Source organism: Eublepharis macularius, chromosome 6 (genome assembly GCF_028583425.1).
Source record: "Eublepharis macularius isolate TG4126 chromosome 6, MPM_Emac_v1.0, whole genome shotgun sequence".
Lineage (NCBI taxonomy): Eukaryota > Metazoa > Chordata > Lepidosauria > Squamata > Eublepharidae > Eublepharis > Eublepharis macularius.
The window spans coordinates 82,290,333-82,315,561 of record NC_072795.1 but is presented as its reverse complement, the minus strand read 5'-3'; the positions used below and the strand labels follow the sequence as shown (position 1 = coordinate 82,315,561).

The following is a 25,229-nucleotide window of genomic DNA, read 5'->3' as shown; positions in this document are numbered from 1 at the left end:
AGGACAGGTGGAAAAACCTATTTTAGGTCTAGGTCATCTAATTTTGTGTATTGTAGTCTTTACAGTTATGCTTGGCTGTCTTATTCACACATATCTCTACACTTCACTCAGAGTCTCTCTGCTGTTGGGGGTGCAGACTGCTAGTGGCAGAATTCCAACACCTTGGATGTTTATAAAATGCACAACTAGGCTATCCCACTTGAGGCTGCAATATAGTTTTATCCTCTGCTCTGTTGCTGGTTCTTACATACCCTGTTTCCAGGGCAACCCCCTTTTTTGTCCTCATTGAAAAAAGTTTCCTTTGCCTTTTCAGTCTTAATCGATCCACATTTTACTAAGATTGTTCAGTGTTTTCACTTTCACAGTGCAGTTCTGTGTTCTTATATACCTGTATGTGTCACCTTGGCAGAATGTGGTCTTCAGTTTAAGTTTCACACTTCATGGGATAACCAAATTTGTTTTCTTCTTTCCTAGACAGAGCATATATGCATCATTCTCATGCTTTCAATGCTCTGTTCCTTCTAGGACATCCTCATGATGCTGTGACTCTCTTTGATTCCACACACATTGGATAATGCACTTCCAATCCTCTTTAGAGATCATTTGGAGCTGAATTTTTCATGTGTGAAACAAAAAATCCACTTCCAAATGATTGCTAAAGTGCATTGAAAGTGCATTATCCAACGTGTGCGGAATCACTGTCTGAGAGGGTGTGCCTCCAGGTGGCTCCTGGTCTCCTGCAAAATGACTTTGTCATACCACTACTTTCACCAGGAGTACTTGACATACCTTTCCTTTCTCTAACTTTTGTTCTACTGTAAATGATCCATGTCATTGCAGTGTATTGCAATAATGTTTCCTCAACTAACTAGCACCAACTCCTAGATAATCTGATTGGATGCATGGGCTATTTGGCCTTGTGATACGTTGTGATGGTCCATGGCTTGCTCTTTTGTTTGCTCCTTTGCTGCGAGGGACCCCTGTCATTGGGAAATGCCCGTGCTAATCCATTGGCAAGGTAATCTGTATTTATGTTTTATCTCCTGGCTGGTTTTTGCTGCACAGATTGTTCTGCTAGCAGCACAAGGCTCATTGATGATGCATATTATCTGTCCTTTCATTGGCCCCATCACACCTGCCTCACTGTTTTCATTATTCTAGTATAGATCAGCCATGTTTTCACTCCCACTTATGGCCTTGACACTTTTGGTCCGCTTCTTTTCCTGCACTATAGCAGTAGTCTCTTCTGCCTCTTGACTACCATATCTTGCGCTTCTAAGTGAGTAACAGTCTCTACTGAGGCTATAGCAAGACTTGGACTCTTCTTGTGCTGTTAATTATGTTTGGGACTCAAACACTCTCCTCTTCCTTTTTGGATCTCCAAAGACATTTAAAGCCTTGTTACCTTTTTGCACTTCCCTGTTGCTTCATTTTTAGTGTATAGCACTTCCATCTGTGGAATTAGAACCCTATGGGTTCCTAACCTGTGTCTCCCCCCCGCCCCATTCATAGAGTTTCACACTGTTAATGTGTCCAGTGCCCTGGCCAGGATTCCTACCAGAGATTGGCTTTCAGCCCTCATGGCTCCAAGAGAGACCTGGCAGTATCCTCAAACAACCCTTCCTTGGTAGATTGGTAGAGGCTATCACACTCTCCCTTGAGTGCATGACTGTTCAACACCCTTTACCTAGCACGGCTCTCCCCACTTTTAAAGGGCTCTCAGCTTCTTCAGAAGCACCTCTGGGTGAAAGTCAATGAGGAACTAAGCATCTGTTGGGAAGGTGGTCCTTCATAGTCTCTGACTTTGAAAGCTTCACATCCACCTCCTTCAGTAAGTGAGCTTGCTACTCTCCCAATATGGGACTGCATAGAAGCCATGAAGATGAAAACAGGGTTGCATTTACCTGTAACAGTTGTTCATCGAGTGGTCTATCTTCTGGGTAGGCACACATCCTTCCTTCTTGCCCTGCTGTGAATTCTCTGGAACCTTAGTTTCTGGGGGTCTCTGGTGGCAGCATGGAGAGAACTGAGGGAATAGCACCCCTCCTCTTGTTCATGTGATATTTTTGGTGGGAAAGCACCAAAGGGAGGGGGTGCTCCTAGTCTTCTAGAATGCTCTGGAAATCTTCTACGTGGTTGGCCTACATGTGTGCAGTCCCAATGTGCACCTGCTCAGAAGACCACTTGATGAACAACAGTTAAAGGTAAGTGTAACTCTGTTTTCCTGCCTCCCTGATTAGACAGTGGGAAGCACCCAAAGATGTCCTCCTTTCCTCAGGAGAGAAGGACTCTTCATAGTAAGTATCCAAAAGTGCTTTCCTCAAGCTCTCTAGGATACTTTCTTTTAGTATTCTTTTTTTTCTTTTGGAGTTAGGAATACTTGTACTCCCTTTCTAGTACCTCAAGCCACCTTTCTTCACACACTAGTGCTTTCCTTCAGTTGTTAACTGAGTCTGAAGGTCTCAACAGGCAATTTCCAGCCACATCAGACAAGAGATCTCTTCACTCTCCAGATCTCTCTCTCTGTTTAACTAGGTAGGGAAAATCTCCTCTCCTTAGAAGATCTATCCCCTTTCTTTGGGAGTTTGCATCTACTTCCCAAACCTCTTTGCCAACTTTTCCCAGTTCTCCTGTCAGTGTTAAAACTGCTCTCTGTTAGGACTCTCTCTCCCAAGTTCTTCACATTTGAGTCCTCTCTCAGCTAGAACTGCAAACAGACCCTCCTCTTTCCAGCTCATGCTACCCAATCAGAACCCTTAGAGTAGCCTAATTCTGTGAGGCTTTAAGGGATCTGATGCTACCCAGTCAGATCCCTTAGAGTAGCTCTCTGCTTCTGTGAGGTTTTAACTCTTACAGTCCTGCAGCTGTGTGTGTACATCCCAGGCTTTTTAAAACATGCAGTCCCACAGCTGAAAACAAGAAGTCCTTCTTTTAGATATTTCTGTTGCTACCTTCCATCCCACTTCTAGCAAAGACAATTCAGTAATAAATTCTCTTTTGCTGGACTCTGAGTTCTTTCTTAGAATTTCACCTTAGTTCTTTTTAAAAGTATTTGTTTAGAAATACAAATCTTGATGGAAAGTGATTATTGTATAATTCTGGTTTTGTTTCATTGAGCATGTTTCCTTATTCTGTTTGAAAAGACTATAATGAAAATATCAAAATCAATGATTTTTTGCATATTTAAAATATTTCAGTACATTGTATTATAAAAACACAAATCAAACCTGTTTGATTTAATCCTGCAATCTATTGACAACTTTTGTTTTGAAATGTTCCGCTGCTACTTTAAACAGTTTGAAAATCACATCTCAAGGAAAAATTAAATGTCTTGAGTAATCTCCATCTGCTTTGTTTATCTTTCTTCTTTCTTCTTGTCTGCCAGTCTCAGTGTAACATTGTCTCATCTGTGAATTTCCATGCTTCTGCATGCTGATAACATTTTATGTTCAGTATTATTAATAATAATAATAATAATAACATTTGATTTATATACCGCCCTTCAGGCGGTATGACTTAACACCCACTCAGAGCGGTTTACAAAGTATGTCATTATTATCCCCACAACAAAACACCCTGTGAGGTGGGTGGGGCTGAGAGAGCTAGAAGCTGTGACTGACCCAGCGTCACCCAGCTGGCTTCAAGCATAGGAGTGGGGGATCAAACCCGGTTCTTCCGATTAGAGTCCCACGCTCTTAACCACTACACCAAACTGGCTCTTGGCATACCTGTTATTGATCATGCAAGTATTTATCAAGTTTCAAACAGCCTTAATATTACTGTTTTCTGTCTCAGGATTTAAGTTTCCATCTTCCATGCTGGCAAAGAATGCATTTCCAAATTTTCACAAACCGTTTTCCACTTAAGTTCACGTGCAAGATTGGCGAAACATAATTACTATTTCTTCAGATGTTATTTATGCATACATATTCATATTTAAACATTGTTTGGGATGACTTTTTAAAGAGTACTTTCGTTAATCTATTATCTATACAAATGTAATGCATCAGTTTGGGGTCTTTATCTTTGACAGGTGTACGTTCTCTCATATTTAAAGGCTGGCAGTATTTTACCTTCATACAGAGTCCTTAAGGTTGGACTAGGTACAAGAGTACATGAGCCAATTCTATTGAGGCTTTGAGAGAGTAGCATGGTGAATAGGGGAAGCTAAAACATATTTTTGCTAATGTGACTTGGGGAGGGAAGGTGGCATAGTATGGCCCCATGTCATCAGATCTTGAAAGTTAAGCAGGGTTGGTAATTGGATGGGGGACCACCAAGGCAGGCTGTGCAAAAGTAAACCACCTCTGCTCACTTTCCTTGAAAGCCCCTTTCTGGGGTTGCCATAAGTCAGTTGCAACTTGATGGCACGTTCATACACAATCATTCTCTGTTTAGGGCATATAAGTCAAATCTTGTTGGTTACAGTTCAAGGCAAGGAATACTTAGTAAGAAGAAAGAAAGTTGATTGAATTGTCCTTTGTGTAGGGAACATTCAGTGATTCTAATGAGAGGATAGTTTAGTATCTAGCGTATTGTTTTATAGTTTGGGCTGAGTTTGCCTGTTATGATTGCAGTTTTGTGGTATACAAGCATACGATCTAGAATGAGAATGCCGCTATCCTTTGATAAATTCTTTTTACATTTTAACTGCTTTGGAATCAGTGACAGTTGCAGAATATTGATGTGAACAGTTTATCCTAGCCTTTTAACAATGTACCCCAACCAATTAGAATTTTCTAATGGAATTATACTTTTAAAAAATATTACATAATGCTCATATAGCATTGAATAGTTATATGAGTTTTTCAGGCCTTCAGAACATGTTTTCAAGAAATGTTAAATATTATATTATTTAAAACACCATGAATGCACATAGTGTTACATTGTTATGTTCAGAAGCGGTAGTGGCAGTGAACATTCCCAAGTTTCTAAAGTTTTCATAAAGCTTATTTTATGTATTAAGCAGCCATAAAGGTTTATAATGATTGATTTAAAGTAAATCCTGATGATTTCAGTAGGATATACTCTTGAGTAAACATGCATAGGATGGGGCTTCATCTCACAGTAAAATAGATTGAAAAGGTTGCTGTCTTTATAAAAAGACTCTAATGAATTGGTTTTTGAGCTGGTATGAAATTGTTGTTAGTCTTGAGATGCCAATTACAAAGCTAAAATAGTGATTGAATGTCATGAAGTGAAGTTGCATAGATTTTTGAATGGCGAGTGTTGAAATGGGAAGCCTAACACAGTCCAAGCTGTAGTGTTTTTAAAATAGCTTGGCGGTGAAATCTTTTGATCTTAGCCTTAAAAATTACATAATTAAAAATGCTAACTTTATTAAAGGCAACCTTTTGCTGCATATGTAAATTGTTAAAGAAAACTGTGTTATGCAGGGTATCTGTGTTTTTGAGATTGAGGGACGTTTAAATACCCTGTAATTCTAATTAATAGCAATATGGAGATGATGGTAATTACATCAAGCAGTGTGTCTGAAGTGTCAGAACGTACCTTAGGGCTTTTATATTTAGAGTTGTCCCTGAGAATATTCCCATAGTCATCTGGAGAGAGATAATAACAAATGATCAGCAGTTCTCCTAGCTCTTCAGAATCTATATATTAGAATCCATGGTGTCTAAGAATTAGAAAGTGTTACCCCAGTTCTTCTTTGTGGTTTCAGTATAGTCCCATATTTGGGTTCTGTGCCTAGAGAATGCACTCAGGGAGTAACCCTGAGGCTATGTCCAAGGAAATGATGCCTCTCTTCCTTTCTCTCAAGAGGATATTTTGGATTATTTAAGACTTCCTTGAGAACGTGGAATCACTGGTTGCCAGTGACTAGTTACCAAATCCGAGGCTGTAAGTATTCTGTGTGTCTTCTGTTGTAACCTTTCCAACGTCCCTTGTTCCTTTCACCAAAATTCAAGGTCTGCTTCTGGTGCTTTAGTTCCTGACAAGCTGTATTATTGTGGTTTAAGTTGTTGGGCTGCAAATCAGCACTCTTATGGTTCAAAAGCCAGGTGGTCTCCCTCTTCTAGATGGATCCTGGGGAGAGGGAACCCCCCCCCCATGACTCACCCTTGGGACGTTCATGCATGCCCACTTTGTGTACTCCCAGCCATAGCATGATGATGTCACTTCCTCCCCAGTCTCTCAGAGGCAAGGCCACACTGCTGGAGGCCAGTGATGGGAAGCCGGCCTGTCCACCCAACTCTCCTGGGGGCTCACTGCTTGACAGGGAGCAGAGAAGTGGCAATGTTGTGGGGCCAGCCTGCAAGTGACGCAAGCCCTGGGCCAAGTCCACTCCTGCCTGTTCCATGGTGGCAAATGGCCCAGTTTTTATACACCACTTCCTCCCTTTCCTGGCCAGCCCAGCCCTCTCTGGGGCATAGTACTTGATGGAGAGCAGAGAGATGGTGGCACTGTTGGCCCAGCCCATGAGCAGCACTCTCCCCGGCCAAGTCCATTTGCACCTGTTCTGTGGTGGTAAGTGAGCTGGCTTCCACTGCACTGCTCCCTCCCCGTCCCTGCCTTTCCCTTCCCTTTCTCCTCTTCTCCACCCTCCCTCAGGTGTCCAGTATGTACCCCAGACAGTCCTATCTGGGTGAAAACCGGACATAATAATTATTTATTATTTGAAGTTCTGTGATCAGTTTTTGGCTTCGCAGTTTAAAAAGGATGTTGACAAGCTGAACAGTGTCCACAGGAGGGCTACAAAGATGGCGAGTTGTCTGGAGTACAGGTCATATGAGGAAAGGCTAAAGGAGTCATGTTTAACAATAATAACATTTGATTTATATACTGCCCTCCAGGACAACTTAACGCCCACTCAGAGCGTTTTACAAAGTGGGTTATTATCTTCATGATGACAATCACTCTGTGAGGTAGGTGGAGCTGAGAGAGCTTCGAGAAGCTGTGACTTACCCAAGGTCACCCAGCTGGCTTCAAGCAAAGGAGTGGGGAATCAAACCCAGTTCTCCAGATTACACTCCAGCCACGTTTAACTACTACACCAAACTAGGTCTCTGGCAACCCTGTTCACTATTGCCATGAGCTCAGTAGGTGGCCTTCGGGTAAGCCTCTCAGCCCCAGCTCCCCAGCTGTATTATAGGAATAATAATACTGACTCTGGTCACCGCTCTGAGTGGGTCACTAATTTGTCTAGAAAAGTGATATATAAACACAGTTGTTTTTGTTAGACTACTTTCCACTTGTCTCAAGGATCAAGATTGAAAGTATGGTGACTTGACTTTGCTTAGTCTGCTGACTCTCAGCAGAAACCTAGGAAGAAAGAATATTGTATTAGTGACCTCACTAATCTACCTCTCCAGATTTATCATCTTTTTATATGGTACTGTTGCTTTTAGAACCCACAACTGCACTTGCTTAATTGGCCTTGAGTGCCCCTTTCTCCCTCCTGGCCATGATTCTCTCTAGTCTTTATTTAAAGTTGTTCTTTACAGCATCTCTTGTTATAGTATTTGACGTCATATTGATGGGCAACAGGCTCTCTCTTTTTCAGAAAATGTAATAATCTTTCATCGTCATGTCTTCTGTGCAGTCCCACATGGGATCTATGCATGCACAGGCCAGCTGCAAATGTTCTAAAGTTCCTAGAGGTGCAAGACACTTGCTTAGCCTTTTCACGCACTTTTCCCGCCGGCATAGCTATAAAAGGTGGGGTGAGTGGTTCCCTCCCTCAGTTCTTCTTTTTCCACTGCTGAAGAAGGATGTCTCTCCTCTCTGCTCCTCGGATCCATCATCCTTTACGCAAGTTAGGGCCTTTGGTTCCATGGTGTCAAAGACCCTCTTCAAGAAGTGTTCCCGTTGTGGGATGAAGATGGCCCAATCAGATGGGCGTGGAAAATACCTCTTCTGTCTGAGCGAAGGCCATGACACCTTATGGGGTGTGGTCTGCAAACAATTCACACTCAAAGCGTGCCATGAAAGGGCATTGCGACTCAAAAGCAGCTCTGTGGGAGTCAGCCCTGAAGAGCTCTACTGACACAAATCACAATGCTGCAGCTAACGAATCACAGCACCCAGAATGGGCCTCCTCAGTTCCACCAGGGCATTGGGCATGGCTCAGAAGGTTCCAGCTGCATCTTCCTTGATTCCACCTCTGTGCCAGTCAGAGCTGCTTGCTTAAAAAAGCTAAGCTCATGTCAAAGCATGTTGATAAACCCTTGCTTGACATTGAACTTGCACAAGAGAAAGAAATCCTCTTTGTCAGGTCCAATCACTTCAGTTCAATCGAGTCCATCCAAGGTTCTGAAAACCCCATCTCCAGCTCCCAGATGTTGTTATGCTTTGGTTCCATCTCTTTGAGAGGGTGAACTTCCTGAAGTTATCAAACCATCAACAGCCATTTCCCCGCTGCCTCTCTCCAGTATGGCCTGTTGAAAGGCAGAGAGATTCCTCATTTCCACCTGACAATAACAATCAACTGGGACTGGGTCATCATCAAACACGCCAATGATCACATTACTTTTCTTATGATTTCCATTATCATTACTATACATATGGCTGTGAAGGCTCAGTGCCCACCTCCCACCTCATTGCCTTTTCTATGACGAAGACCACTATGCACTGGTCCACTCGGAACCAAGGTGAAAAACATAATCTGCACCAGTTCTTACCAAGGTTCCAGATTTTCTTATTACTGCTTATTCTTATTCCAGAAATCTATATCCTACATTTATTAACCACAATATGCTTGTCATGATCACCCTGCACTGAGACTGCCTCTGTTGTTGACAGTTGGGATCTAAGCAATAGCCTCTTCTTATCCTTATTCTGAAGACATGGCCTATTTCAGTAGTAACTGCTATGGTGCCTATGGCTGTGGCACCTGTAAGAGGCAGAGATTGGAGGGATAGATGGTCTGTAACTGTTCTATGAGTTCTCCCTCATGATCCTACGCTGCTGACTTATCTGTGGAAGTTCTTTGGCTTACTGTGCTAGTTGCAGTAATGGTGTTTAGGTTTCTTCAGTGTGCTTTGGAGGAAGAGTATTGTAAGGAGTCTGAGAACAGAAGCATTATTTTAACTAGGACTCCTTTTTTATTAGGTGCAGCACAAAGCTGGCACAAAAGTATGCCTATTGAGCTTTGTGGTTGGGATGTGTGAAAAGTTGTCAATTTCTTTATTCCATTCTTCTAACCTTGCAGTAAGGGTACCAATCCAACACTGACCCAGCCTTTTACCAGCACAGCCCTGTCATACTGCATGCTTGCTTCTAGTCTAACTATGTTAGCATTCCATTGATACCAGGCAATTGGTTACCAGTCTTGCCCTCCCTTCCACAACTCTGCTATAGGATTACATCATTAGTTGATTGATGTACAAGTAAACCAATTAAAGCTTGTAGCATTACAGTACATATTTGACTGTATCAGTAGCTTGGGTTATTTTATCAAGTCACCTTTGATCTATGGCGACCCTATGAATGAAAGACTTCCAAAATGTCTATCATTAACAGACCTGCACAGATCCTGCAAACTGGAGAATGTGGCTTCTTTTATTGAGTCAAGCCATCTCATTTTAGGTCTTCCTCTTTTCCTATTGCCTTCCAGTATGCATCTTTGTCCGACACCCTTGCCATTTAGAAAACGTTTCCCTATACTCTGTCCCAACCGTAGCCTCTTATCCAGAGTACAAATTACACATCAAAACAATCAGACATTGTGGCACTCCCATTTCTTTTAACACTATCCATAGCTTTTCATGGTCCACACAGCCATATAAATCTATAAAACACATGCTGATTTTCTTCCGAAATTCTCTGGTACGTTCCATTAGCCATCGTAAATTTGCACTGTGATCTCTAATACCTCTTCCTTTCCTGAATCCAGCTTGAAAATCTGGCATTTCTTGTTCCGTATATGATAAGAGTCTTTGCTGTAGAATTTTGAGCACCACTTTGCTTGCATGGGAATTTAACACAATAGTCCAATAGTTGCTGCAGGCTTTGGCATCCCTTTTTTTTTTGGAATTGGAATGTAGACTGAGCACTTCCAGTCTATGGGCCATTGTTTTGTTTTCCATATTAGTTGACAGATGCTTGTTAAGATTCTGATGGACTCCCTTTCTTTTCTTCTTTTTTTTTACAAATTTTTATTGGATGGGTCATTATACAAATATAAAAACATACACAGTTAACTCTCCATCATATTGTAATACCCCCTTTCCCCCCCTTTTCTGTTGACTTCCGACAGTTTTCCATTCCCTTTATTACCTCTTAAATAAAACCTTAACCAAGCTAAAATATATATAATATAATAATACCTATCTAATGATAAATACCATTATCTAACATTCCATATCCTTTAGTACTATCTATCCATAATATCCAATAACCTACAATATAATATGTCCACTATATTAATAGCTATATCCTAATTCTAAGAATGGGTCATAGTAATATATTTTATACCATTGCATATCTTTAGATAGCACTATTACATATATCTATCATATCTATAATGTTCAAAATTATTAATATCCTTTATATTTTTATCCAATTCATGACATTATAACGTAGTAAATTATAACATATTGTACCTACATATATCAATAAAATGGTATATTATCACAAACTATTTTTTTTACCTCTAATATAATATAATGATTACTACCTCTATATTAATTCAAAGTAACAGAACACTATCCTCCCCTCAGAAAGTATCCAAAGACCACATCTTCCCTTTAATGTGATGGACTCCATTTCTGTAGCTTGAAATAGCTCTATTGGTATTCCATCTACTTCAGGTGCTTTGTTTCTCCCAATTGCTTTGAGTGCAGCTTTTACTTCACTTTCTAAGATTTTTGGTTCTTCATCAAAGGACTCTTCTTCAAAAATATCTGTCATCCTTGCATCTCTTCTGTATATTTCTTCATTGTATTGTTTTCACCTTTCCTTTATTTTGTCCTGATCAGATACTGTATTTCCATGTTGATCTTTCAGCATCCCAAGCCTTGACTTGAATTTCCCTTTGATTTCCTGGATCTTGTGGTACAGCTCTCTTGTTCTTCCTTTTGTGTTGTTCTCTTATATTTCTTTGCACTGGTTATTATAATAGATTTCTTTGTCTCTGCATGTAAATTGCTGAAAAGCTGCATTTAGAATTCTGACTATATTTCCATCATCTTTTGCTTCCCGTCTGTCTTTAGCAATTTTAAGAGTTTCCTCATTCGTCCATTTAGACTTCCCTTTTCTTTTGGCTACTGGAATAGTCTTTGCACATTCTTCCTTGATAATATCTCTGGCGTCAGCCCATAGTTCTTCTGGCTCACAATCAATTAAACTTTGTATTACAAATTTGTTCCTTACATGGTCTTTACGTTCTTCAGGAATATCCTTTAGTTTGTATTTTTGCATTATGATTCTTTTAATATTTCTCTTCAGCTTTATTCTAATTTTTGATATTAGCAACTCGTGATCTATATCGCAATCAGCTCCTGGTCTTCTTTTAGCAGCAAGAACAGAACTTCTTCATCTTCTGCTTCCAATTATGTAATCTATTTGGTTCCTGTATTGGTCACCTGGTGATTTCCATGTATAAAATCATCTTTTTGGTTGCCTGAAGCATGTATTAGCAATGAACAGGTTGTTGGCCTCACAAAATTCTAATAGCTGCTCTCCTGCTTCATTTCGTAATCCTAGTCCAATTTTTTCCACGTTTGATTCTGCTTTATCTCCTACTTTTGTATTCCAGTCACCTATGATTATCAGCATACCTTATTTAGATGTACGATCAATTTCTTCTTTCACACTTGTGTAAAAGTTTTCGATTTCTTTCTCCTCAGCAACTGTAGTTGGAGCATAAACTTGAATGATGTTTATGTTAACAGGCTTTCCCTAAAGTCTGATTGATATTACTTGGTTAGTATTTGTGTTGTAGCTCTTGACAGCTTGTGCTATGTTTCGCCTCACTATTAGAGCAACACCGTTTCTTTTGAGTTCATGTCCGCAATAGAACACTTTGTGGTTTTCTGACTAAAAATGTCCTGAGTTGGTCCACATTAGTTCACTCACACCCACAACTGTGATGTTTAAACGTTCAATTTCTTGTTTTACTATTTCTAGCTTACCTGGCTGCAAGCTTCTCACATTCCATGTTTCTGTTGTGTGTGTTGCACAGCTTTGGACGTTCCTTTTGCATCTATTCATGTCTGCAACTGAATATCCTTTCAGCTTTAATCCAGTCCCATCATTAAGAATAGCACTATTTGTACTTGTCCTCAGCTCTTTCCCAGTAACCAGTTGAGTGCCATCTGACCTGAGGGTCCTGTTTTCCAGCACTATATCTTTTTTTCATTTTGGATTGTCTCATCATAGGGTTTTCAAGGTAAGAGATTAGCAGAAGTGGTTATCTGGGGTCTGAGGCACAGCCCCCGGACTTGCCGGGAAGAAGCGATGGGAGGCAGCCAGGAGGCAGCTGTCCAGATGCCCCAGCTGGCAACCAGGGCCAGAACCTGCCTATACCGGGGGGAGGGGAAGAAGCTCCCAAGCCTCAGAGGGCCAGAAGAGGCAGGTGGAAACCAGATAGCCCCACCCTCCAGTGGGAGGATAGGGGGCTAAACAGGGAGAGCGGGGTCAACCTTGAGGGAGTCAGAGCAGAGGGAGAGGGCAAAGGCAGTGGGAATAAGGCCCCAGCAGCTATCCAAGCAGAGGCCTTACCAGATGAGAAGCAGCCACAGCAGCTCAGAGCCATGCCCCAGCCTACAGCCCAGCTAGAAGGCAATAACCTGGCTCAGGGGATGCCAGGGGTAAAGCAACTCCAGGTGGAGCTGCCATAGTCACTGTGTGGGAGAAGCTGGGCAGCCAGCCAAGGGGCCACAGCTGGACCTGCCTTCAGAATCAGCTCAGCCAGAGAGGCTTGACAGCCAGCCCACGAGACACAGCTGTAGCTGGCCAACTCAGCCAAGTAGCTACCCCAGCTGCAACTGCTTGAGGCAGCCCAGGACAATGCTGGAAGGCAAAGGAGAGGTGTGCCTGGAATGAGGGGTAAGATATAATGAGAGTCCACTCATGGGGGGGGGGGGTTGTGTAGGGGCAATGGAGTGTAGTTGGAGGAGAGTGGAGCAAGAGAGTGAAAGGAGGCAAGGAGGAGAACTGATGGAGGAGACTGAGCGGGACGATGGGAACAGGTTGAGCAGGCCAGCAAGTGGATTGAGAGGGAGTGTGGGTAAGGTATACCACTCCTCCATCCACAGAGCAGGGTCCTGCAATATCCCTAACACCCCTTTGACGTCAGGACTAGGCACGGCGGTGCCCTGCCCAGCAGCTCCCACCGCAAGCCCTGACAGTGGTTTACCAGTGCCGCCTTTTGCTTCAAAGTACTAACCAGGGTTAGTTGAAGTAAACTGCTGTTGTCTGTGAAAGATCCTCCGCCAGTGTCACCTTCTAATACTGCTGCTGCCCAGTAGCTAATCTTCAAGAATTCCTCCACTCCCATCACCATTGGAACATTCAGTTCTCTTCTGCTGATGTGACCGTTGATTCCTGAAGGGGGTGGATGCATCTTAGTCTGGTATCTCAGCTTTGACCATTCCGCCTTGAGTGACTGTTCCAGGGGTTTAGACTCTTGACCAAGCCTGTGCTCTGGACGGTGTTGCTCTCAGCTTTACTGACAGACGCAAACCCCCTCCCTGCATTAAAGTTTGTATCCAAGAGGGAGTCTTGTGGATACCCTATCTATGGAATTGGAAGCAGAGTTACCCCAATCTATGCCCATTTAAATCAGTTGGCTTACACTGGAGTAACTTTGCATAGGATTGCACTGAAAATACTGGAAATTCTTTTGGAGTTCCTAAGTATTTATTTCCTTTCTAAATAGTAGCCACTGAGGCCCATTTGGATCAGGGTCATAGCCTTTGGTGGGATTAGCACTTTTCTGCAAACCTGAAACTGGACCTTCATTGAGGAAAGATATAGGCAACATCTGCCTGTACGTATATCTCAGGGGGAAATAGGAGCTTCATGGGAAGATTTTTAGATCATGAAAACAGCACAGGAGAAGGGGTTAAATTCCACTCCTCCTTGAAATGTGGTTTTGATCCAAATTAAGCCCTTGTGTTGCTTCTATTTTAAAAAAAATATTTGGAACTTCTAATATACAACTCCTAGCAACTTTCTCTAGTTTGACCCTTGAAAAGCCCTTTTATTTCATTGCTTAAAAATCATTCCAATGAATCTAAAATCTGTATAGATGCATTCATATAATTTATTGTAAAATATGGCCCCTAGAGCAGAATCTAGTAGCTTTCACAGAATGATGATAATCTTGTGTTTGATTTTTTAATAATAAAAATCTCTTCCTAGCACTTGTGGTTGGAAAGAATCTTGAACCTCTGGCTATGACTTTAAAAGGCAGAAGAAGCCAAAATGCAATGTGGTCACCCCTCTGGGACTTGGAAGCTACTTAACATAGCTTGTAGTCTTTCCTACAACTGGTCATCAGTTCTACACCATATGAAGTTTAAAAAATCCTTAACTCTATTTCACTTTTATTATTATTAAGTATAATGGATTATATGAATAATTGAGTACAAAAAGTATTGCTAAAGTTATAAAGTGATCACAGAAAACTTATGGAAGAAAACCACAGATCCTTCAAAGGTAGACTTGCATGTGAAACTACTAGTTTGGAATCCGTTGCAAATTTGACACTATCAGACTTGAGCTCCTTGAGGCTGAGAGTGCCTAGTTCAGTACAGAAAATAATTGTGCCTCTATAGGCTGTAATGTATATTATTCATATTGCTTTGCCATTTCATTGCTATATGGGTATATTTTCTTTAAATTGACTTTCATAGTTTTATTTGTGTTCTGCGTAGAAATCTTTTGTATTGCTTTGGGCCTCACTTTATAAAATCTTCTTTCTTCACTACTTTTTCTTTCTTTACACATGTATGTATGTCTTTCTGGTAAGGTTACAACTTAATGCATCTGTTGTAGTAAGCTCAGGCCCATGAGAAGTTATGTCATAATATATATTCTTGTTTTTCTTTTTTTTCTGGAACACGTTAAAATGGAATTCATGAATCTTAGGTGTTTCTATTGGAATGAATAGTTTTCAGAAAAATTGTCAATTGGATGCCATAGCTGAATACTAAGATCTGAGTTAATTTTTTATTGATTGATTTGATTTCTAGCCTGCCTTCCCCACAAGTGGGCTCAGGGCGGGTTACAACAAGATATAAATTACATCTAAAACCAGAATAAAACCACACCAACAATATAATCATATATTACAATAAAATACAGTTCTTGAGATAGTGGCCCATACCATCCTGCAATGATGCACGGGGAAAAGGGAAGAGGGAAGAACAGCCATCTTGATCAGACTATGATTCATGGGGGGGGGGCGAGATGACTATATAGCCTCCCTGCTGACAGGAGACCAGTAGGGAGGCTCACTATCACTAGATGGATTCAAGACTGGCCTCAACCAGTCAGAGCACCAATATATTCACACACACGCACACACATTTCTGCCTTCCTACCACCAAATGCGTCATAATGACAAATATTTTTTGTATGTCAAGAATTGGTAAAATGTGATTGCAATATTAAAAATGGCTTTATTTGTTAATAAGAAATAACACATGGTGTCACTTTTTTGTGTATTGTATGAAAATCTAGAAAATATCTGAAGTTTCTTTATGGCCTGGATATATTTTAATATTATTTAATACTTCCTTAAGGAGAAATTTGTTCGCACTTAGGATTTTTGAACTTTATATCTGTGCATCTAATATTTTTAAATAGATGGAAGTTATATTTAGTATATAATATATCTTTTTGGTTACTTCCATAGTCTTAATGTGAACCCTTCAAAAACTGAAGACCTCAGGAAAACAGTGGTAAGTTAACAGATACCAATTCATTCTTTGTGTTATATGAAACAGTTTAGTCCTTTTAAAAACATTGTAAGCTTTAGATGACTAGTACTGTCCCATTTATGCACTTTGGAAATGTTTACTGGGCGTCTTCGATACATGTTTATAAGAATGTCCTTGTGTCTAACATGGGCTGACCAGCTTCTCCTGGAGTAGCTCACAAGCAGAGTATAAAGGTGTCTTCTTACTATCTGCTAATCAGTGAGAGAGTGCCTCTGAACATAAAGGAACTGGTTTGCTACAAAGGTGTGTTACCAGCTTTCAGCTAATTTTCAATGATTGTATATGATCATGTTTTAAACTCTCTACATTAAAATTCATCTCCAGTCCTTTTGCTAGTGAATTCCAAAGGTTATATAGTAATAGTCATTTTTTTTCAGTTTGCCTCTGAAACTGCGGCCTAACGTCATTTGCTGACCTGTTATTCTGTTATATGAAAAAAATTACATTATCCATCCATTCTCTCCAAATTATTCTTAATTTTCTAAACTATTAGTATTCCACTCTAGTTGTCTTTTTTTCTAAAGTAAAGAGCCTCAACCTCTTTAGCATTTCCTTATGGAAAAGGTGCTCCAATCTGTGTCATTTTAGTTGCCTTTTATTGTCCTTTTCCAGATTTTTTCCCTAGATTTATTTTTGAGATGAGCCACTGGAACTCATACCGCTAATGCTACACTATAGATTTAAGATCCATTATATCAGTTACTTCAATAATCATTTATTGGTTTTATTAACAGAGTATGTATTCTAATCAATAGATTTAATGAAGACCAACAAATTCAACAAGTCTTTCCCAAATCTAAATCCTTTGAATCTTTTCAGGTTAAACCAAATGTTTCAGGTTAAACCAAAATGCAAATATTAAGTTGATAAATAAACTTAGTGGAGTTGGTATTATAAATAGATGAATTCTTATGAACAATAAGAGAGTTCTTACAGGCTTTAAGTGTTTCTTTGAAATATTTATTTGACCATGAAGTCAGAAGAATAGCTAGTGTAGTGAAAGTTTCAGCTGGAAACTAGATGATATTAGAGCCTGGTTTCCAAGCAGAGTAGATGTTTAAAAATGAATTTGGCATTTGGTCGCTTGAAAAGATACTGCAGCTCCTGGACTGGTGCATAGGCTGCTTATGTCTAGTCCTATGCACACGCATTTGGGAGTAAGTCCTATTGGATTAAGTGGGACAAAGTCATCGGTAAACTCAAAAGATCAGAATGGACATTCCATTCACTGAGATTTTAACAGTGTTACAGTGTGCCAGATAGAGATGGGCACGAACAGCAATACGAACCAAAAGAAGTCATGAACAGCCCAACCTGCTGCATGCGAACAAGTTGTTCATGAGTCCCCATTCTAAACGAACAAGTGGTCATTGCAAGCCTCGTTCATTGCTGTTTGTTGCTGTTCATCAAGCCAGACAGTCTGGCACCTGCAATCAATGCCCTTGGCAACTTAGGCAGGGATTGTCTGAACTCTGTCAGAACTCCTGCTGTTGCCCTGGAAACCCCAATCTAAGCCCAATTTAGCTTGATAGGCAGGTCTTCCTTTCAAGTGTGGAACTCCAAATTTGTTACAAGGGAGCAAAGACCAGGAAGGAGGGGGGCTCCCAGCTCTGACTTTGCAGACAGTGGAGACAGTTGTTGTTGGCATTTTGATAGAGTGCATTGGAGCTTGAATTTTCTTTGTGTGTGGTGGGATAGAGATCTACCCCTTCAAGGTCCAGGGCTGCTGCAAGGCTCTTTATTATTGGTACCTTTCCTGGTGCCTGCTCAGGTCAGGTTTCTGGGAGTGGTACAGTAGGGATCTTAACTTGGATGATGGCTGGAAGAGAGCCTGCTGGCCCCCACGAACAGCCAACCACGAACATGTTCGTTAACAGGGCCATGGTCGTGGTTGTTCGTGATTCCCTATTTGTGGATGGCAATGAACAATGAACATCATGTTTGGGTTTTTTTTCTGTTCGTGCCCATCTCTCGTGCCAGATTGCAGCAAAAACGAGAAATGTTTTGATTTTGTCTCTTGTTGTATAATAACAAAAACAATATTTGATTTATATACTGCCCTTCAGGACAACTTAATGCCCACTCAGAGCAGTTTACAAAGTATGCCATTATTATCCACACAATAAACACCCTGTGCGGTGGGTGGAGCTGAGAAAGCTCCTGAGAGCTGTGACTAGCCCAAGGTCACCCAGCCGGCTTCAAGTGGAGAAGTGGGGAATCAAACCTGGCTCTCCAGATTAGAGTCCCGCACTTTTAACCACTACACAAAACTGGCTCTTTTGATCTTATAATGCAGTAAACTAATGTTTTCAGTCAGATAAAAATGAATTCAGCCAAACAGTAATTTAATCTATAAATTTAAAAGCAATATCAAAATCTGCTTTATCTTGGCAGTTTTGTAGTCCATTCCATTGAAAATTAGTCATGATTGTGTCTGTGAGACTTGCATAGAACTGCACTTTGTTGATTTTAGTGGTATGTGCACCCTATCTTTTGCATATTTACTCAGAAAAAGTTGCTGCTAAAGTCAGTGGAGCTTACTGCCATGTATGTGGCATAGAATTGCATCCTTTGTAAGCAAAAGCTTGATTAGAATTTTTACCTACTAATTATTTACAGGAACTGAGGGTGATAGGAATAATTGTTTATGGCCTTGTTCCAATTTTGGGAGATAAGCTATCTTGTATCTTACTTGTAAGGTTGTGGAATCCAGATTATTTTATACAAAATACTGTTCAAAAGTAGAAAGCATTGTTTTTATATGCTAAGTTTAAAATACAGCTATTTTTACAAGACTGTTTTAAATAGTTTGAAGTAATTTGTTGGGTGTTCTTCCAATGAATTGTTATTTCTTTTCTTCTGGGAGCAGTGTTTGGTAATTAAGTTTATATGCCTTGTGCTCTGTTGGTGCCAACACCTGTCTGTGAATGAGCGGTGTTTAAACAGGAGCAGTAGCCAGTTGAAAGGGCAGTGAGAACTCTTTAAAGCCTAATTAAGAACTGAAAGGGAGATGAAGCAAGTAGGACAAGAGATGTGAAAGTATCTTGGATGATATTCCCAGAGCAAAGTTCCTCATTAGAACAACAAACAGATGATCAAAGAATGTCAAGTTACCATTTTATCTCTCTATTTTCCTGTAGTTGTGACTATCTGTACGCAAATAATATTTGGTTATCAAGGCTTTCCCTGTATGTTCACCTATTTAAAATATTTTTCTATTTTCTTTTATGAAATTTGGGTATTATAGAAATATACTTGGTAAGTGACACAAATCTTTTTTTTTTTGTTACAATTAGATTTCCCCTCATTCCTTTAACATATGTAAAATGCGTGCCATGTTTTCTAAAGACTGAATTCATATTGTTTTCAGTAACTTTAGTATTTGCATACAGACATGGCAGTTGTGCTTTAAAATGTACATATGGTCTGAACATAAGTGAACATCTTAAAGATATATTTATGCAGAACCATCTGTGATGCAACATACAATAATTAGCAATGACTGTTTCCAGCTTTTCTTTTCTAGATTAGAAATCTGACCATTCTTATTGTTTATGAAAGATTTTTTTGTAGATTATGTACATTTGTGTTATAATTGTAGACTAATAGGGCTAGCTATTTTTTTCATTTTTAATGCTAGTATAATATATCTGAATTCAATGTAACATTCTCCCAAACAGGATATCTGTGAAGTGGGAATTTTGGGATTGTGGTATTGACAAAAACACGTTTAAATGAAATTATAAATTGTATCTCTTGAATATAAATCAGTCAAACATACTTTTGCATTCAGTTGTTTCCAAGAGCTCAAAAATTTAAACAATTGACTGAGTGCTTAACTTGTAGCATATATTCGAGCTTGCTAGCTAGCCCTGTCTAATTAACTTTATTCCAACTTCACCACCTGCATGTTTTAATGATGTGAGAGGTGCCAAAGTGTAGATACAGATTGCTATGAAAGGGAGTGAAGCTGAATTCTTGCATATTTGAGGGGGCATACTTCCTAGATCATCAGTGTGTGTTCTCCTTAATGATAGGCTTCAGCTGTAAACAGGCATCCATTTATGTCACCAAACTTCCTAAAGTTTGCCTTAAAAGCCTGAAGATAATTATTCAAACATTTTATGTCATAAGTGTCTCAGGATCTAAGCTGTTGATAGTTCTAGTGCAGGCTCTAGAGGGTTTTTTGTTTTGCTTTTGCTAGTGAGCCTGTTTGAAGGCTTTTTTGGCTATAAACAGGCTCTTTATTAAATCTGTTAAACTTTCCCATCAGTGTCCGTTGACTCATTGGAAAAGACTGCTGAAACACATGTTTTCTTTGCTAGACTAGTTTCCAGTTCTGTAAATCTAGTTTATTATTCTGTAAATCATTCTGTAGAATCAGTGGGCTCTTCTTTCTAGGTAAATGCTGTGTTAGAATTCTGGTATATTTCTTACTTTGTCCAAAATATAGATGTTAAACACACGCTAAGCAGTCTGGAAAATTAACATAAACAACCTCATCCACAGACTATTTAGTCCCATTGAAATCTGCTTAAATCCAAGTTCTCTGATTTTTGTATCCCAGCCATGGGAGGACTAGAATGGGTAATTAGACAAATAGAGCTTAAGGAGCTACATGAATCCTTGGCTGTGTTCCTAAAGGTTGAGTTATCAAAGAAAAGGCGGCTCAAACAGTAGTTTTTGGATGTGCCTTAGTTACACTATTCTATTTTCTGCATTCCCCTGTTAGACAAGATCTGTCAGAAATGAGTCACCAAAAAAGGTGACAATTTATTGGATTAGATATATAGGTATGAAACAAATAGGGTCTGGCTTCAGCTAAAAAATATTGTACACCTTTCAAATTACATTGATTTTTTTCAGATATCAGTTCTTGATTCATTGTTCAGCAGACCATGTACTTGCAATGCAATTGTAAGATCTAGCAGTTGTTTTCATAGCCACTTCCTGATTCAGTTTGTCAAACACTGTTCTTTAAGTTACTTTTAAAAAAAATGTATAGAAGCGGGTTTAGCTCACTTGTGTCTATGTCAGTATGACTGCTTCAAAAGATAGGGGGAAAGCATATTATTAACAAATATGCATTCATCGTTCAGTGACCTGCAACATCAAGTGATGATTTGCACTAGTCAGAGCATTCACATTACCTGATGCTATATTAGATATCTTACTTCTCCGTGGAAGCAGGTCATATACTCAGCTGACCAATTGTACATGTAACTGAGTAATTGTACGCGCATGCACACACATGAATTAGTCCCTAACATTTTATTTAAATATAGAATGTATTAGATGTAGACAAATGCTTAAAATAGAATGTATATTCATTAAAAGGCATGAGAACAGAAGAATTATCTCACTGTTGGGAAGCAACCAAGAAATGTTTTTGAACCACATCTATTATCCATTTTAATCGTTTTGGATTTTTTTCAAATGTAGACTGGTTCCCCTGCAGCATCTTCTGCCAGGAAAGTGGGAAGTACTCCAGAGAAATGTTCACTTAATAATGCTGCACTGTGGGTCCCAGATGGAGGCCTGTTTCCCTTAGATCTCAATTACAATCTGCTCCTGCTTTTGCTACAGACCAACAACGAGAGCTTGAAAAGTTGGTGTACTGTAAATTCCTTAGTATTTATATTTTGCTGCAACTTCTCATTCCTTTCTTACTGAACTGAGGCCAGGATTAATCAGCAAAATCATTCTAATGGTTCCGGTGCTTTCCTGGGACCACAAATTGCTTTGTAAATCAGACTGTGTAGAAGTAAATGCTCACACATCATAAAAGGTCTTGTTTTAAAATTAAATTTGTTTTGGTAACATTTGGGTGGTGGTGGTATTTTTTAAAAGGCATATGGTTCAAATCAAACGTTCCTGTTGATTGGCTAACCTTGGGAAAACATGATCGTACCAGTCTATTTCAGTTAAACCAAATACATAAAGCATCTTCCATGTAATATTCATGCTAGTGCTTTCAGCAAATCTGCATGAAAAGATGCAATGAGGAATCCTTCTAGCAGATTCTCTGGCATTAACAGCCTTGCATCATGCAGCAGTATTTTCAGTGGTTTCTGCGTGACAGTTGTAATATAAGACAGAATCGATCCTTGTATCAGTCCATAGTGTGATAAGGAAGCGTACTGTAGCAAGAGAGTATTCTTTCAACATTTCTTTGTATAATAAGAACTGTTCCAGAGGCCTTAAGATTTGGGGGTTCTGTTCTGGTAGGTCATTCACTAATTTATGATGTTTGTAACCCACTGGACATTGCCCTCAAGCATCATAAAGTTGAGAGTTGCACAGAAGTACTGCTTGATGTATTACTGTTTGGTGGTTGAGTGCCCTCAAGTCATAGCTGACTTATAGCAAGTATTCAGTTAATATCCCTAAAAATTACATTAGATGAGCATTTAGCAGTTCTTAAAGAATTTGGTACATGATAGCCTAAAGACAACAGTAAATTTTGCATTTACTATATATACACAAAGATGCTTGACTTCTGAGTCATCAAGCCACAAATGATCAAAACCGGATAAACAATCTACTCTGTCTGAGATGTTTTTCTGTGTACTTCTTTAAATGCAGTTATAATGCATGACTTATTCTAGTCTGGCGTGATACTGAGACAGCATAGAGAGAGAGCGCCCATATGAGGTTTCATATTCACTCCCAAATGCTTTTTAAAATTCTGCTTTATTCTAGGATGGAAATCCTTTTGATGCTGCCGCAGGGTATCGCAGTCTTACATATGAAGAGGTCTTACAAGAATTAATGAAACATAAAGAACAACTTAAGAAGAAAGACACCCACATTCGTGAACTTGAGGACTACATTGACAATCTTCTTGTACGTGTAATGGAAGAAACTCCCAGTATTCTTCGAGTGCCATATGAACCTTCTCGACGAGCTGGCAAATTTTCCTAAAACTAAGGCCCTCGATGGCATTTCTTTAGAGAGTAATGGGGATGGACAGTACAATGATAGCTTAATTTTCATTATCCCCTCATTTCTTCTTGACAGATAGGTTGGCTTCAAATATCAAGAGGCTTTTTTCAAAACTGGTACTTCTGTACATGAACCGCATAATATTTGCAAAAATAAACTATTTGCCATAAAACATTCCTTTTACCTTAAATATTTACATGAGAATAATTTTTACATCATAGCCCAATTGAATAACACTCTACAGATAAGATCTCGTACACTTGAATATTTACTTTGCACCTCAGTCAGTCTTTTTGATACAGCATGTTGTCAGTGTGGATATGTACAAGCAGGGTGAAATTTGCAGCTCTAAACATGAAGAAAAATGGGATAATGTGAGATTTTATATTAACATTTCAGTAATAGCCAACAACCCATGCTTAATAAAAAAAAAGAAGCTTCATACAAAGTTTTGTCACATGGATTGGTTCTAAAACAGAATTCATTTAAATTGGTGTCTCTAAATCTTGTCATTAGGATTTGGACTTTCCAGATGGCACATAGCAAATTATTAAAACCGTGTAGACTATTACAGAAACTGGCTATGTTGAAAAAGGTATAGCATACAACTTGTTTCAAACATAGAAGCATGCATTAGGATTGAGCAGGTAAAACAAAAGAAGTGATGAATTAATACCTCACATGTCTGTGTGACTTAAAATAGATACAGCTGACAGACAATAATGTTATAAAGAATCAGTGTGTCACCATACACATCTTTCTCTGGCTTTTGCTACACTGAGACAGAAAATGCAAATTGTATATTTGCTTGCTTTTGGGAATCCCCGCAATTGTTGTTTTAAATAAGGCAAGTTTTTGCCTTATTTTTTTAAAATGTATTCTGTGTCAAAAATCAAATATTGCCCTTCATTTAAGCATGATGGATGTATTTGGTTAAGTACATCTCTGGGTAATATTTGTATATTGTGTGTTTTCCTCTCAAAGTGGCAAAATGCATTTTCTAATGAGAAATGCTGTTTTATACCGGTAATCAAAAAAACTTACAGTAGTGTATTTTGCATTATATATTTCTTAATGGTGTGTTTGCTAGGGTGAAGTATAGAATAAGTTTTCATAAGGTTGTGTGTGTTGAAAAGTAGGGTTGCTTTAAGCTAATGTTTGCACAATGGACATTACACAACAGAACTTTTCTGAAAAGAAACTGAAGAATAAAACTTACTTTTACCTTTTTTAATTTTAAAAAATGCCCCCAGTTCAAATAGTTCATAGATGCATGCCTGAGCTCCCTCCTGTAAATGTGTTCCCTTTTTGTTGGTCCACAAATCACCATTGCAGAGGCAGCTCTAATACCTTCCTTGCACAAAGGTTCAGGTATTGGGGATAAGGAACATCAATTTTTTTGCCTGGCAAAAGACAGACAGACACTGGAGCAACAACAAAAGATCACCGTCTCAGGAGGGTTCCCTAGTAGCTCACTGGAGAAGTGTGGGCATGCATTCAGATCTCACCTGTACATTGGCCGTTTCCAGATGGCTTACCTGCACCCGGAACGTCACGCCACGTTGTGGGGAAAACATTTTCCCCGCAACGTGGCACAACGTTCCGGGTGCAGGTAAGCTATCTGGAAACGGCCATTGTTAGGAAGAAGGCAGAGCAAACTTTTTCGCCAACAAGAAGATCACCACTAGAAGGGGCTAGACTAGAATCACTTCACATGCTTAGAGGACAAGCAGTCCTCTAACTGCACACTCAATTGGGTATACTGGAAGGAGGCACAGCATAAGTCATTATGAAACTTCCAGCAGCCCTGATGTTGATGCCCATTAGATATATCAAGGGAAAAAAGACTGTAGAAAAAGAAATGGTGTAGCAGAAATGCACAGGCATTGTATACACAATGTCTTCAGTTTGAATCTTGCATAACGATAGCTACCAGAAGATCTTGCAGGGAGTCCCAGGTCCAGGGGAAGTTTTGTAATATATAAGGCAATCACATTCTCTGCCTTTGCTTTTGTGTAAAATGCCCCTTTTGTGGAATTCACATAATCAGAGACTTTCTACATGCATTCTAAGTGTTCATGATATGGGACCAGGGAGTTATGCCCCATGTTGCATGCACAGTATCAGGGATATTCATATCCTAACTAAGGATTTATAATGTTGGGGGCAGGGTGTGTGATTGGCTGCATCTTGAACTCTGCAGGGCTTGGGGACTTGGTGGAAGCAGTTGTATTCTTCTACATGTGTTGAATGGGTATTTTTAAAGCTATGCCAAGGTTATCATTGGTATAATGGTATGCTGACGCCAGGAGTGTGAGCGAGGTTGGTGGAAGTCCAGGATGGTGACTAAATTCTGGTCTGCTTCAAAGTGCCCCG

General features: G+C 39.6%; 1 protein-coding gene across 1 annotated transcript in view; it reads left to right on the top strand.

The window, feature by feature from the left end:
- The window catches only part of RAB11FIP2 (RAB11 family interacting protein 2), a 69,771-nt gene extending 45,416 nt beyond the window's left edge, over positions 1-24,355 (top strand). Inside the window, exons 4-5 of the mRNA XM_054983653.1 lie at positions 15,824-15,869; positions 22,611-24,355. Of these exons, the coding sequence (XP_054839628.1) occupies positions 15,824-15,869; positions 22,611-22,832 (268 nt within the window). The 3' untranslated portion in view covers positions 22,833-24,355. The remainder of the gene's footprint in view (positions 1-15,823; positions 15,870-22,610) is intronic.
- Positions 24,356-25,229: the final 874 nt, after the last annotated feature.